Source organism: Betta splendens, chromosome 13 (genome assembly GCF_900634795.4).
Source record: "Betta splendens chromosome 13, fBetSpl5.4, whole genome shotgun sequence".
NCBI classification, from domain to species: domain Eukaryota; kingdom Metazoa; phylum Chordata; class Actinopteri; order Anabantiformes; family Osphronemidae; genus Betta; species Betta splendens.
This window is the reverse complement of record NC_040893.2, coordinates 15,211,070-15,226,316: the sequence shown is the minus strand read 5'-3', so window position 1 is coordinate 15,226,316 and position 15,247 is coordinate 15,211,070. Positions and strand designations below refer to the sequence as shown.

At 43.9% G+C, this 15,247-nt stretch overlaps 1 protein-coding gene across 4 annotated transcripts; it reads right to left on the bottom strand.

The window, feature by feature from the left end:
* Positions 1 to 2,130: 2,130 nt before the first annotated feature.
* On the bottom strand, positions 2,131 to 13,818 carry pxylp1 (2-phosphoxylose phosphatase 1). 4 transcript variants are annotated; one of them, XM_029172002.2, is made up of 6 exons: positions 13,660 to 13,818; positions 12,188 to 12,314; positions 7,680 to 7,868; positions 7,030 to 7,156; positions 3,757 to 3,896; positions 2,131 to 3,664 (listed from the first exon to the last, which is right to left on the bottom strand). In XM_029172002.2, exons 2-6 carry the CDS (start codon positions 12,267 to 12,269, stop codon positions 2,637 to 2,639), a joined length of 1,566 nt encoding a protein of 521 aa, XP_029027835.1. In that variant the 5' UTR covers positions 12,270 to 12,314; positions 13,660 to 13,818; the 3' UTR covers positions 2,131 to 2,636. The 4 variants fall into 4 exon arrangements, with proteins under 4 accessions (XP_029027835.1, XP_040929472.1, XP_029027834.1 ...); XM_041073538.2 differs by lacking the exon at positions 13,660 to 13,818 and adding an exon at positions 13,364 to 13,573; XM_029172001.2 differs by lacking the exon at positions 13,660 to 13,818 and adding an exon at positions 13,139 to 13,289.
* Between the last annotated feature and the right edge of the window lie 1,429 nt (positions 13,819 to 15,247).

Here is a 15,247-nt window from a genome sequence, read left to right as displayed (position 1 = left end):
TAATCTCCTGCATTAATTCCTTTGACCTGTGGCAACAGCTGTGGTTTTAAAGAAAGGAGAGTCCAAGGCCAGTTTGTGAGGTAAATGTCAGACCATAACCACAGCCCTTCCCTGTGTTCCATCTTTGCTACTCAGTGTTGACCACAATGCTTTTCCCCCGCTGTCTGAGTTGTCAGTCATCAGTCTTCCTATCGCCTCTTCAACCAGGTTTTCTGCAGTCACACTGCAGCAGTTGATGCTGAGCAACCTGGTTTTGATTTTAAATCTATATGTGAAATTTTGGGAGAGTGGGTCAGAAGAAAGAGCTCAACGCATGCTCACTCAAGTCAGGAGCTGCATCATCGTAAATCTAATACATTCACCTTGATCTGTCTTTACCCTTCTGGTCACACACACACACACACTGAGAGACACCGAGGCATAAGCCAAACCCAGAGGCGGCGTAACAACATCAAACATTGAGCGAGTTGTGGCGGGAAGAAATTGCTGCTCCACCTTGGTGTGGTGGGATGACATGAGAGGAACGGGTGGCAGAGGGGAGTCAGGGCCTGGAGGGAAAGGCGTTGGTGGTGGAGCACAAGCCGAGAAGGGGTAGAATCAGGCCGGCCGGGGAAGGTTAGCTCCTATCATTAACAAGCCTGACGTCATGGCATAACATGGGAAATGGCCCTGGAGAAGAGTTGGATGTGACTGGGGAAAGTTTGGGAATACATTTGCATAGACTTAAGTGGTTTGCCTCAACTTTGGGATTGAGATGTGAACTAAAGTTTAGGGTGTGACTAAGCAACTGAAGGAAATGTGATTTTTAATCCACTGATATTGGATTATAAAACATTTTAACAAGTGACTTGTCATGTTGATGCCAATCCAGTCAAACAATCTAATTCAGTGACGTCAATGAATATGTACATTAGTCTCCTAGGAAACCCAGCTTTCATTTTAAGCTGCTTATAGTGATGTAATTTGTCAAACACATCCTGACATCTGTACAGCTCATACACAGAAACAAATCTACATGATTTGTAATAAATCTGCAGCGTTTATGAAATACCCTCGATCCAACAGTAAATGTACATCCGCGAACTGCAAATGTAATTTACCCAACTCACTCTTGTTATTGCATTTCTCTAGTCAATGCTCTCTTGATTCTGCAAATTCAGTGAGGAAAAACTAGGTCGAACGCCCTGAAGCACTTTTGAAAATGAGCTGTACAATTGATATGTTGTCAGTGTTATATTATGTACCTAATGATGATGACACATGACTCGTGTAGTGGTGGGGAAATAGGCACTCAACATTTTTACATTTATATAAATGTATTGACTATGTGCTCTGCCCCTGCAGCACTGTTGACAAAGTGGGTAATTGATAGTAGCAGACGGGCCGGTTCCAGCGCGGTTGGTGGAGTTAATCTGCCATCTGGTGGTGCTGAGAGAGAACGGTGGCACTGCCAGAGCACTACAAAATGACTAGCAGCAAGTTACTGGTGTGCATGTTGGGCCAAACAGGCTCCATGTGGCTGGCATGAGGGCCTGACATGGTACGAGCTGTGCTGTCTGTCAGTGGTGCCTTTTGTCTTCGCGGATGAGAATGTGAATGAATACTCACATTGTGTCATGGGTTTTTGTGACTGCTGTTAAGTCATTGCTGTAGGTGTTGAGTATTTTCCACTTTCATATGAATTCATGTCAACATTTAAAAGTAAATGAAAGTGCTGTCAAATTAAATGCTTGCTGTATGTGGGATTTGTTGGGTTTAGTTGTGTAAGGTCTTAAAGCTGACTTTGTAAAGTGACTTGAGATAACTTTGTTGTGATTTGGGGCTATATAAATAAAATTGAATTGAATTAAATTGAAAGCATTAAAAAAACAACACTAATAGTTAAAACAATTTTAAGTAAAGGGAATAAAGTTATTTATTTTCTCCCTATGTGCATCGTAGAATAATTATCTACTCAAAATAAACCATATCCGATTCAGCATCTCTGAAGCAAAACAGGAATGTAACGATGATACAATTACAGATGTATTGTAGAGGCAACCAGTATGATAACGGAAAATAAACACCTATTGTAATTTTCAAAGTACAAAAATGAATTTTGATGAAGATATATATATATACACACACACACAAAGTATCACTAAACTTTAATGCAAAACAGCATCTTTAGTTAATAAAGTCAACTCAACTAAACAAATGCTAAAAGTGACAAACAATCTAGAAAGTGGTTCAAACTAGCCAAAATGCACTGTCAATGAGAAATTCAGCATTGTTTTTCCAGTTTAAATCCCATTTTTTTTCTTGGGAATACTGGAATTTTACAATCCCACGGTGATATGGAATGTAGAAATAAAGTGGCTAAGTGCCGTACAGCGTCCCTTGAATCATTTACAGATACCGTACAATCCTCCAAAACCAGACCTATGATTCAGATGTGTACAGTATTGCATGTATTTTCCATTGATTTTGTGTTCACAAAAAATTACATTACAGAATGTGAACATTTAAGACACTTTGAGCAGCATAAAAGTGCACCATGTTGAAAAGTGGAAAACAACGAAAAAGCCTAGGAAGGTACAACCATCTGCCAAACCTGCATCCGCTCTCGTTCATCCTCCTCTCCATCTTTCCATCTGTCAACCAGGGTGTTTGTAGCAGGCCTCCTGGTAGGAAGTGGCGTTGACAACACTGAACATATCTCTCTTGACAAACGACAGGAAGTTTTTCAGAGGGCAGAGTGGCTGGCCGGTGTGCCGGTCATGGGGGCGACAGAAAGTGGTGTGAAATGTCACATCCTCACCATTGTACAGCACCCGAATGAACAGTTCCCCACCTACAGCTTTTGACTTATCACCTTTATCGGGTTTCTTCTTTGATTGGCCCTGCGTTACTGGGGGACTCTTCCACAGTTCGAAGACCACTCTTGCTGCAAAACGTGGGAACCTAGCCTCCTCCAGTCCCAGGGCGCTGAGCAGTGGGGCCATGGTCACGTCATGGGCTGAAGAAAGGGTGAAGACCTCCTCCCCCCCGGAACGAGGCCGCTTGCCCGCCTCACTGCCTTTTCCAACACGCTCCATCTTCGATGCAGTTCGGTTAAGGTAGGGATACATAGCCAGGATGGCGTATTTATGGTACAGGCCCGCTCTTCTCCGATCCACCTCATCCCCTAGCTGTTGCCGACGGATCACAGAGAACTGTGCCGTAGTGAGACAACCACCCACTCCACCCTCTCCTGTAGGAATGCACGGAAAAGCAAGGCCGTGGCACAGGTGGCACAGCAGGGAGTCTATCGGGTTTGCTGCACGCAGCTGGCGGGTGGGCAGTCCCAAAGTGCGTGCCATGTCAGCATAAGTTCTCTCCAGCTCAGTATCGGCCACCCGGAGCCGATACTGCCTCCTCTGCTCCTCCTCCAGATATTTATTCCTGGCGGGGCAATCGCAGGTGGAGCCGCAGAACAACGTGCTCCACTGGTGACGCACGGTCAGTTTTGTCCAGTCGAAGTCCGGGAGAAAGCCATAGAGCAAAGCCAGCCCGCTCTGGAGGGTCCGGCTCTTACCTGTGGTCTCCACCCACACCTGGCGCGGTGACCAAGCAGAGGGAAGAAGATTGTGATGCTTGTAGGCCTGATGGAGGACCTGGCCATTGAGCAAGTGCTGCACTATACCTGGAAAGAACAGGTTATATAGATGAAGATATAAATATTTAAAATAAAAAGCTAAACTTGATATTTCTCAAACACATCTGTCTGGCTCCTACCCGTCTGTGTGAGTTCCCCCATCTCACAGGCACCATGATTGGGCAGACGGGCCACAGAGCCCAGTGGTGACTCCCAGTGGCCGCGTCCTCCCTGGCCCATGTGACTGATGAAGGCGTTCATAAGAGGATGAGAAGGGTTCCTGAGGGGGTAGAAAGATTCATGAGCATTATTTTCACATGACTTCATATCTTCAAGAAGGTTTAGGACACTGTTTGTAAATGCTGCTAAAATTACAGGATTAGAAATCTTCATCCACCACCATACCACCAGGCGTCTCTCTAACACTACACTCCTGAGCTGTTCAATGTGTGTGTGGGTGGGAATATGGAAGATGGAGATATAAAAAGATGAAAGAATGTGTTGCCTTGGGACACACAATCACAATGAGAGACGCACACGCACACACACACACACACAGACGAGGGCAGCGAGAGGAGCAGTTGGTGATCTGATAGATTAGAGATGATTGAAGATTACAGTTTAATATAACAAATCTGTGGGAGCCAAAGCTCAGATCGCACAGATTAAAGTAGTGCCTGGACACACACACACACACACACACAGTTTCCATAGTGATCAAGGACGGGTTCAGGAACATGCCATAAAAACGCACCCTCAGTCAGTCAATGTCCTTAAATCACGCTGGTGATGGCGGTAACTGACAGAACAGTAAACACAATCTGGCATCCACAGCCACGTCATAAAAAACAATCACACAGTTAGATTTAGGACCGTGTCCTTTTTCTGTCAAGCCAACCCGCTTCCGTTTCTGATTATTGAATTCTATTTATGAAGATACCAACATTACTGCTTTATATGAAAGGGACTTATTCCCTTTTGGTTGCAGACGGAGACAGTGGGTCGGGGAAGCTGGTGCCAGCCAGTGCACGCACGAACGCACACAAGCACACACACACACACGCGCACACACACGCGCGCACACACACACGCGCACACACACACACGCGCACACACACACGCGCGCACACACACACGCGCTCTTTGTAGAGCCAAGTGGTGAAACAAACACAGGTCTTTATATTCATATTAGAATTCATATTTGTCACTTTAAACAGTTATGATTAATATTAAAAACAGAAAGAAATATAAAATGTTTTACTGCTGCATCTGTCTATAAAAGAACAAATTGAATTAGTCCAAGGCCCAAATCACTTTAAACCCATGCATCTTTTGGTGTCAGCAACATCAATTCTTCATGGCTGCCGAAGCCTCTGCCAGCATTTTTATTTGCTTGCTTCTCACAGACTTTGTTGGAACTGTGCCCTAAAAATATGCTGTTACATAAAAAACAAACACTAGCATTGTCCAAGTGAAACAGGCGGGTGGGGAGGAGAGCTGGTGGACTTCACAGAGACTGATAATGAGCTAGAGAACAAACGTCAAAACTAAATGTGGCTACAGCTCATTTCTTCTCCATGGGGAAAATTTAAAGGTCGGCTTCCCAAGCACCCAAGCAGGAGTTTCCTGTTGTACAATTAAAACATAGGAATTCTATTTGCCATAAAACATAAAATTGAAACCATGTGGAGGCATTTTTAATTTCAACAGGTTCCACTAGATGTCAGTGCTCAGTTGTGATTTTATAGCTGGACCTTGTTCATGTGTACAAGGAATATAAATATTTGTTTAGTGTTAACAAATTTTTATACTGATTTTTTTCCAAGGTCTGATCAGCGAAGCCCAACTATTCCCTGCTGAGGCTTGGCTTGATGTGACTGAACGAGGTAAACATCAGCATGAAGGCACCTTGAGTTTACCATTTCATTCAAAGCATCTTCGAGCACAAGTAACTCATGGATGTAGTTATTGCGTAGAGCTCCAGCATTGGCTGGTCCCAGTCTCTGCTTTGTGTTTCTTCATTAAGGAGTGGGGATGTTGGATGATCAGTCAGTCATTGCTGTGGACAGAGGATTAGGGTTTGGCACTCTTGTAATGAATCACTGACTATAATCTATGTCCCTGTGTCCTTGTGACTTAGATTTGGCGTTTGATTGGTTTCCTGTAGTAATGACAAACTAACATTATGAGACAAACTGATACAGCTATTGCACAACTAAGTACCATAGGGCCAGACAATGGTGTCCTGTGTGAAGGATGAAATGTCTGCTCAGTGACACATGATCTTTTTCATTACGTTTTAATCCCTATCTCTCAATTATGCAAGCATACCGACCGCCACCACAAGAGGCTTGTGTGCAGGATCGTCCACTTCTCTCAAAGATCAAGCGTATCTGAAATATCTAATAATGAAATGTACATGGCAGATCAGCAGCATCAACCAATGTGACATGCAGCTGTGTGTACACTCTGCCAGCTCTAAGGGATTACAGAGGGCCCACTCAGTCCAGATGTGCAGAGCCGATACGTCTGCACAAAAATTAAATCATTTTGTTTTGGTTTGGCTACACCAAAGAAAATAGTGTAAAAAAAAGACTAAGAGGAAATTGTAGCATATGTGGAGTTTAAATACATTTAACTTATGTTATCACACAAACGGTGTGAAAGTGACTTCATGGGTTCTTGAGACAAGCTGGTCTTTATTTACCTCCCATCAGGATTTTTTTATCAAACTGTCTCCAGAGCACCGTGTGATCACACAAAGTATTAAACGCAAGAGAGAGGCTGAGTTGAGAACACAGCGAGCGAGGGAGGGAGCAAAATCAATTTAAGACGACAATGAATTTAATCTGGGGTTTGAGTATTTTCCACTCCATCTCTGTAGGGAAATTCTATTACTGCAACACTTCCCAGAGCTGCTCAATGAGAATGTTGCTCAAGCGAGATAATATTGTCAACAGCTCTGCCTCAACAGACCACAAGCACATGCTAATACGTTCGTGTTTATGTGTGTGTATCCATCTGCACCAAAGCGTACAGAAACAGATGAGGTGAGCCAAAGCCAGCCGCTATCAGTGACACACGCAGTGATGCAGTCGAACCAAGGGGCTGCTTCAGGGTTTGATTCATACGGTTTCTCATAAAGCCAACAAATACAACAGAAACAATATTCTCAAACAAGTTCCTTGTAGCACATATATATTTATATATTCTGACAGTTGCTAACACAGTAGCACTTTCTATGGGTGAATATCACTAATTGATCTCTTAAGCCATTACATTTTCCAGCAGTTGTCTTTGTTGGGCATTGGACAGAATCTATTTGTTTTTACTTTGGTAACCTGGCCAAGATGTTTTCCTTGTCTGCTGAGCAGATAACTACTTATGGTACATGGCATGAGACATGTGCATACCGTTTACTGGACAGGGTACAGTCAATGGCGGGTCGCTTGGTCTTTGGGATGGAGTACAGTGGGTAGCGGTCTCCATGACGAATCATCACTTGGACAGACAGCAGCTTGTAGTCGACGGGACTGTGACCTTTCAGAAGAGACTCACATCAGCATTCACATAAAAGCCAATATGGCATTCATGAACGTTGAAGTCGGGACTACTCCTCTTCATATCATTCAGTGTGTTGTGTGTAGGCGAACTATGCTCCAGAGACAAACAGTTACATTAGTGGAGGTGCATGCAGCTCATCTCGGGCAGTGAATGATGTTTTCACAATTGCCTCAGACTCTACTGACTTCTCTGTAGAGGTGACAAACACAGGCCGAGTGCTGCTGTGCTGCAGGGAGAGAACGCAGCAGCTTCATGGATGACGTAACTTATTGGAAATGACTTTCACACAACTCATCCCTCAAGTTCTGACACACTTCATCTGACATTCCCCCTACATCAGATGTTTCTATGCCGTCCATCGGGTCAGACTTGCTGCTGCTGAATGAGAATTAACCTGCTTCGCTCTTACTAACCATTGCTGGCCTCGGATCAGTTCAAATTTAAAACATGGGCGTAACCAAAGCATTCAGTGTGAGTGACACTCTCTTGGGGGCCTTACCCTCCCAGGCCTGTTCAGTGCGGTTGGGAGTGTTGCAATATCCGAACGCCTCAGATAGAGGGTCAGGTTTTTGACTGTGTGGCGCTGGCAAAACTCTCTTTCTGCTCTTTCCCTGAGGCACCCCAGGACCTCCGACTACACCTTGGAATACTGGCACCTCGGCTATGGGAGTGGTGGGAATCAGGTTCACTGTGGAAAGAAGAAGGAAGACAACACGGAATGATTAAAAAGCCTGAAATCACACAACCAACAACAAATGGCTGGGATCTGTTGAAGCTGCATCCAGTTTTGTTGCTGTTAGCAAGAAACATACAATATTAAATAAAGCAAGCACTAACGTGAATGAACTATAAATGTGAAAACATCCAGGTGAGAAAGTGCTACAACAAGAAATCTAAAGCAACAGACGAGAACTCATTCAGAGTTCAGCTGAAGGATTAGTGAGCAACTGCCTAAAATATAAGAAAACCACCTTGACAATAGTTCATCTCCACATCAACAGCGTTTTACCCCAAACCCCTCCCTGGTTACCAGTGCGTTGCCTGGACACCAGTGACCTGTGGCCTCAGGAAAAAAGGACCAATAGACACAGAGGTGTTGTGGGAACAGGAAAGACCATTCACCAAGATCCAACTTGGAAGGAAAACCTCCATCCATATATACTTGGTGACAAGGCACAAAAAAACATTAATACCATAATGTATTTCAATGTAAATGACAGAAACTGGAAAAAAAGCATCTGGAAAAGTCATTTCACTTGACTTTTCCCAGTGTTCTGATATTTGAATGTTAAACATTTAGGGATTAAGCCAGAGTTTTTTCATCAACCAAACAGATCGAACCACTTACAGGTTGTAGATGAAACTAAATGGTCAGTAGTAACTTCCACTCGCTGACTTATAGCTCGCTTAAAAGAAAGTTGATCAATAGCTTCAACATTCAGGCTGACATTAGCATAAATGAATGACTAGTCAAACAATTGGGCCACTGTAATAAACTGACATCAGACTTAAATCTATACATGAAACACATTAGAACCAAGACAGTGGTGAGAGTAAACCTCATGAAGGTTTCAATGCTGAGGAATCTGATTAATTAAGCACAAAAGCTTAGCATGAGATTTAATAGTTGTTTGACATTAGAAATGATATAGAGGAGCGCAGCCGGACCTCCAAAAAGGAACAATCCATCAGCTTTACCACAACAGTAAGCGTACAATATATCTAAATTTCTGCGAGAACTCACCGGTGATGAAAAAGAAAAGGTGTGCGGTGACGGTGGACACCATTTTGATGACTTCTCAGGAGCCTGACGTCCAGCCACACACTGGAGCTCATTCACTGCCACAACCTGTCCCCTCCACACACCACCACCTCAAGGCGCCCCTCCACCCACACACGTCTGCCCCAACTAACCGAACGCTTGGAGGCCAGTTCAGTCGCAGCCACCTACACAATGGCGCTTTTGTAAGCGGCTGCCCAACACTACCAAATGAATTCACAGCAATGGGGGGGGGGGGGGGGGGGGGGGGGGGCTGCAGCACAAACACACGCTCACAGTAGAAGAAATTAAAAGATGACTAAACGCGGCCGGAGTTTCTACTCCATAACCTAATTAAACATGTAGACAAAACTTATACATCAAACATTTCTGCTTCTCAGAGCTACATGTCGGATTTGGGGGTTTTAGCTCATTCCTTCTCAAAGAACAGCTTTAACTCTGGGATGTTTATTGGCTCCTTGCATTTCTATAGGATTAAGGTCAGTCAGGCATTAAAAAACAATTTCTTCAGCACAGCAACCTGTGTGCTGACTGCCACTGCTTACGACTCGGAGGTCAGGGCTCCATCAATAAAGGAAAGCTGTCTTGGTTGAGAGGTCGTGAAACAGGTCCAATCATCATCATTCAGTCCTAAAGTTCTACTGCATCTGTCTCTGTGCTCATCACTGCTGTTAAATCTAAAGTTATTCTTTTGACAGAGAACAGTGACAACACCTTAGCTACAGACACATTATCTGGGACTTTCTTGCAGCCTCCTGGACAATTACATGTCTTGCTCTTACTGTGAGCCTTGCTGATTGCCACTTCTACACTGATGCACCTGCACAATGACATTGAATCTTCTCCATTTAAACGCAGTGTAAACACCCTAAATGTTACATCTTGCTGTGCATCTATATAAACATGCTGTGTTTGATCATTACACTCATCTAGAAACCAGAGGGGTCGAGAGATCCTGTGACAGAGAAGCCTCAGATTACCTCAGGTGTCACCTGAAACGCGGTAGAAACACACGGATCTTTACTCGTGAATACGGAGCTAAACATAGAAAACCCTGTTCCATCTGTTTGGGCTCTGCCTCAAAAATGCAGAAACATAACTAATGTCAGCGATTAGACAGTGACCAGATGCTCTTAGAATGTGGTTTGGCCTGAAATGATGCAGGTGTGTCCCCACTTACAGGTATTTACCAAACTGTTTTTCCACCAGCGAAAGAAACAGAACTTCTGACAGACCACAGTGAATACTGCTCACCATCACCCTCCAACAGCACGATATGAGATCAATATTACACAAACCTTTCTTCACGAATGACTGGTGCAAGAGCTTACTCCACTGATGCAGATCTGTCCCTGATGTTAATCCAAGAGGCATGCAGACCTTTTACAGTGCCATCCCATCTCTTCCAGCACAAAGTGATCGCTCCAGTTCAACAGGAACAGGAATTCAAAGAATTTGGACTTGTGCCAAATGAGCACTTAGGAACAGTAATGAATTAATGCTTTAAATAAGACATAAAAAAAGTTGGTGAAGGTGATTGAAGTTTGTTGCTGCTACAATTGGACCAGAACTGCATCTTAGATCATTTATTGTTATTTTTCCACTGCCACCGTGTTTCTGTTTTATAACACAACACACAGCTTACACTCTCTCAGTTATTTGTATATATTCTTTTGACATTTTCCTCTCCATGTATATCGCACTCCAAGACCATTAAGTCTCAAGCTCTTCACCTGCCCCTTCATCACTACTAACATCTCAAACAGCTGCTTGTTTGCGCTTAGGTCACGCTAACTCGCACCGCTGCAGTTGACCTCCATCTGTTCTTCAAGCTTTCTCATTTTAATTTCAGGCAGCCTGGAGCCAGAGAGTCATTTAGTCTGGCATTGATTATCAGCCATCATTTAGTGTTTTTATAGTAATGGTCCAAACGAAAGTGATAAACATCTGGAAGGGATTTCTTTTTTTATTCGCAAGGGGTAAAACAGGACCACAACAGAGTGGAGACAATGAACTAGATTATTTAAGTGAAAAAAGAAATCATCTATTAACCATGAGGTCTAACCCAATATATGACCATCCCATGCTTTTCCTGCAATGTGGCTCAAAACCTTCTGTATGCTTGATGAATAAATGATGACAGCATCCTTCTTTCTCCAGTCGTGCAGCTGATGAAAAAAAACGGAACCAATTTCTAGTCTTAAAGTGAATTTACTTACTTTAAATCAGAACATTTCAAGGCAGACGTGACCGTATAAAATCTGAGGGGTGTGTGCAAATACCTATAGCCTTCTGTGAACATTTCACCAAGGAGAAAATGACCAAGGCAGGGGTGAGGAGTTAATAACTTACTCAGCAACTGCTTTTTAAATGGTCCAGCACACACTGTTACCAGGGGGAGGAGGGGGAAGAGGCGGGTCATGGTCAGAGAAATGTGGGAGCATTTGGAAATGTAAAATCTTCAATGAGTAACAGCATCTGTGCTCTTTGTTTATGTTTCTCTGTGACCTTACATGACATTCGAAGCAACAGAAGGAAAGATGCATTTCAAACCCCAAGCGCTGTCACACTGAATTTCCTTTTAATCCTGTGTGTGGGACTGACTTATGGGAGTTTAATCCTATGTCCAGACACAAGCGTATAGTCACAAAGTCACTTGCACTACAGCAGGCTTTTTAGGAATCGTGCATAAAGAGCCTTATCTTACGAATGCAAACATAGATTTGCATTAAGACTATGTGGCCTGCCTGCTTCATTTCCCTTATGACACTTGTAAATCACATCCAATGCAGGAGAGAGACCGACTCTTGTTACAGAGTACTGGTTTCCTTGCATTCACTGCGGCTGGGAGGATACACCGTCTAGACAATACCTACAGGAGAAGCTGAGTAATGACGTTATGGGGAATGGGCACAATTGTGTATACGTTGCTATTCTACAGCAGATGTGACAGTGTGACAGCAGACACCCAGAAGGTTTCAGAACATCCAGAGGCCCACTGTGTATGCAGGATATTTATAGGAACTCTGCAGGGGATTCTGCTTTGTTCTAGAATGAATGGGGAGGCTAGAACAGGAAAGCACCGAGTAGATATGAGAGTCTGAACACGAACCATGTACAGAAAACTACAAGCTGAGGTACTCTTTTACTTCACAAGAATTGATTTGAATAGTGATTAAATTGTGAACATGCAAAGCAAATGCGCCAAACATGATGGGTGCACTTACAAAACTGGAGGCTCAGACTGATGATGGCCAGCGCAGCCCCACCCAACCCCAACAGGAGGAGGAAGCGGTTACGAGCCAGCATCTTGTCACGTGATTGGTCCCCGTCTCTGTCCGTCGTCCATCCAGACTGGACACAGAGTGAAAGAGTCATGACATTACAGTCAGATTGCATTTAAAAAAAAAGATAACTTCATAATTCAAATTGTAAAGAAAATGATTCAGTGGAAAAAGAGGATGTGGTCAGAGTGAACAAAGCCAAGCACAATTAAGGAAGTAAGAGTAAGTCTCCCTGCAGCTGCACACAGCTTGAGGCTGGATGATAAAGGATGATAGGATGCACAGTCTGCATCAGCCGGTGCTCCTGCAGCTCGCTAACCGTGATAGTATGCTGACAAGGTGCAACGGGTCAAAATATGCCTTCAACTCAGCCCAAAACGAGCACGCACTGCTCATTAACTACAGCAGATTACCATTAAACTCCACTCTTCAGTGCACCGTAGCTCAAATCCATCACAGATTGCCTTTGTCTCTTTCACTAACTTGAAAATAAATGAAACACTATTAAATTATGCCTTAAGCGAGCTTCAACTACAGGAGGAGGAAAAGGGAGTACATCACTCATAATGGACTTTAAATTACTAGTTATCTTATTTCTAAACCTGTTTTCGTCTATTAGACACATACACATTTTCTGCATAAACACAGAAGTTATAGAAGCCGAAGCGGAGACTAGACTAAGTGTAGTCCTCCACGTAAAACCTACAATTACAGCGCCTGAAATAGCCCCATCTCTACTTTCAGGTGTCCAACACAACTCCGTCCAGCAACGATGGACGTTTGGTGCTTCACCGCGTAAAAGTCTCAGAAAAAGTGAAAGTGAAAAAACAGATCTGAGGAAGGAGAGTGAAGAGGGGACACGTAGCATCTGTGATGGAGGACAATAAAGTCTACATTTAATTCCACGAGAAGCTCCTTCGCGCGTGGCTTCGATGCCCAAGTCATCTGTGAACTTCAACGTGCGCGTGCGTTCGTTGGTTGGTTGGTTGGTTGGTTGGCTGGCTGACAGGCTGACGTCAGCGGAGGAGCCGTGGTCACCGCTCCGCTAGTTAACCAGCTAACCGTTAGCCACACTAGCTACTTAACGCCCGTTAATGACGCCTGCCATATGTCACTCACCGTTAACGACGAGCGCCGCGCGCGGAGCTCGCGCCGCCGCCGTCGTGAGACGTCACACTTGAGTTGCTTCCTCCCTCTCTACTTGTTGCGTCTCGCGTCGCCGTGGACAAGTTGACACAAGTTGCCGCGCTGATGAGCAGCTTTGTGTTTCCACGGAGGCAGCGACCGAACCCAGACATTAAAATGCCACATCAACAAATCGCACCCGCTGCAAAAAGGCGACGGAGCGAACGCTGGATGCACATGGCCGAACACCCCATTCCTCCATAAAGTAGTACTGCTTGTATTTGTCTCACCTGCGTGTAGTGAGCGTCTCTCGGAGCCGCAGACAACCGGGTTAAACACTTGAATCCAGCGCTTCGGCGTCTCCGCTACGACGGACAGCGATGCAGACGGAGCGGCGGAGCCTGGAGCCCGACGTCAAATAAGACGTTGCATCAACGCGGGGATTCCTGTCGTGTCTTTCAAAATTAAACAAATACAGGGTGAAACGCGTTACCATATTTTACAGATCACGCGTGCGTAGTAGATAGTCTACTGGTGTCAACATATAAAAGCAATATATTTATATACTGTAATGATAAACATTTGATCATAGCTGCAGAATGTATATGCAATGTTGTGGTATGTTTTGTTTGAAGAGCAGAACAACAAAGAAGTTTTACTTTGAAAGTCTATAGTTCCGGGGCGTTTTATGTTTTCTGTTATTTTACTTTACTATTTTACTCTAACTTGCAGATCTGTTGCCAGACAGCCCAGTGAAAGTCTGACCTTATTGCCCCATCTAGTGGACATGTAGCAACATTACAGATATTGCCTTTGTCGAAATATCTATCTGTATTTTTCTAGGTTTATTTATAAACATTCAAATAAATTTAATAGTTAGACTTGTGTTTCTGAAGGGGATTTAATCAAATCAAATATAAGTAAGAAATACCTTCACAATACCAGCAAGAAACCTGTATCTTTCTAGGTTATGTTTAGTTTGTTAAAATTGCATTCTTTGGATTTGCAGAAATTAGCCTCAGCGCTGTAATATGTGGATGAGTTGCGTGATGCTAAATTAACAGCCTGGTCCTCTCCAGACAACTACTGTCAGTGTCCTGCAGTCTGGTCCCTAATAACATCCCGCCTGCACTGCATCACTGCATGCTCATGTGATCAGTAAATTCTGAGACACTGCATAGCAAGATAGTGAGAAGTGGTTCTGAGAAAAAAATCTGTTTAAATGCAGCCAGGGTTACATGACATTTGCGTGCATCTGCAGAGCAGTCACCAAACATGACAGGTTAGGTCTGTGATTATCGATGATTGAATCAGACATCCCATGAAGCTCCCAGTGGATCATTGTCTATAGCTCCTGCTGTAATAGGTGAAGGTATGTTGGTCATATGAGCCAAGCAGCTGAACGTGCAACTCCTTAACTTGACCTGTTTCCTTCCCACTCCATTCTGCTCCAATTGAAAACATGCGACAGCAATGGTGGGCATAATATGGATGATTAGCTATGGCATTCGTCTGCGTGTTTCTTCCAAAGCCTAAATGTAGCCTTTATAAAAAATCTGTTAAAATAAAAACGCACACTACAGCAAAACATGTGGTGCATCATGGTCAATGTGACAAAGAACAAAATAACACTTCAGCTGCATTAACATTGTTAATGCAGCTGAATGAAAGTTAATGCGGCGAAGCAACTAGTAGCTCAGTGTTCCAACATCCACAAACGGCAACTGCTATCACAACTTGAGATTGACGAGATACAACACAAATGCTACGGCAAGGGGGAGCCAGGACGCCAGGTCAGAGGGGAGGTTTCACCATCTCCCCAACCGGAAATTGGGTACGAAGCCCCAATAAGCACAGATACGCTGAGCGAGGCAGCGA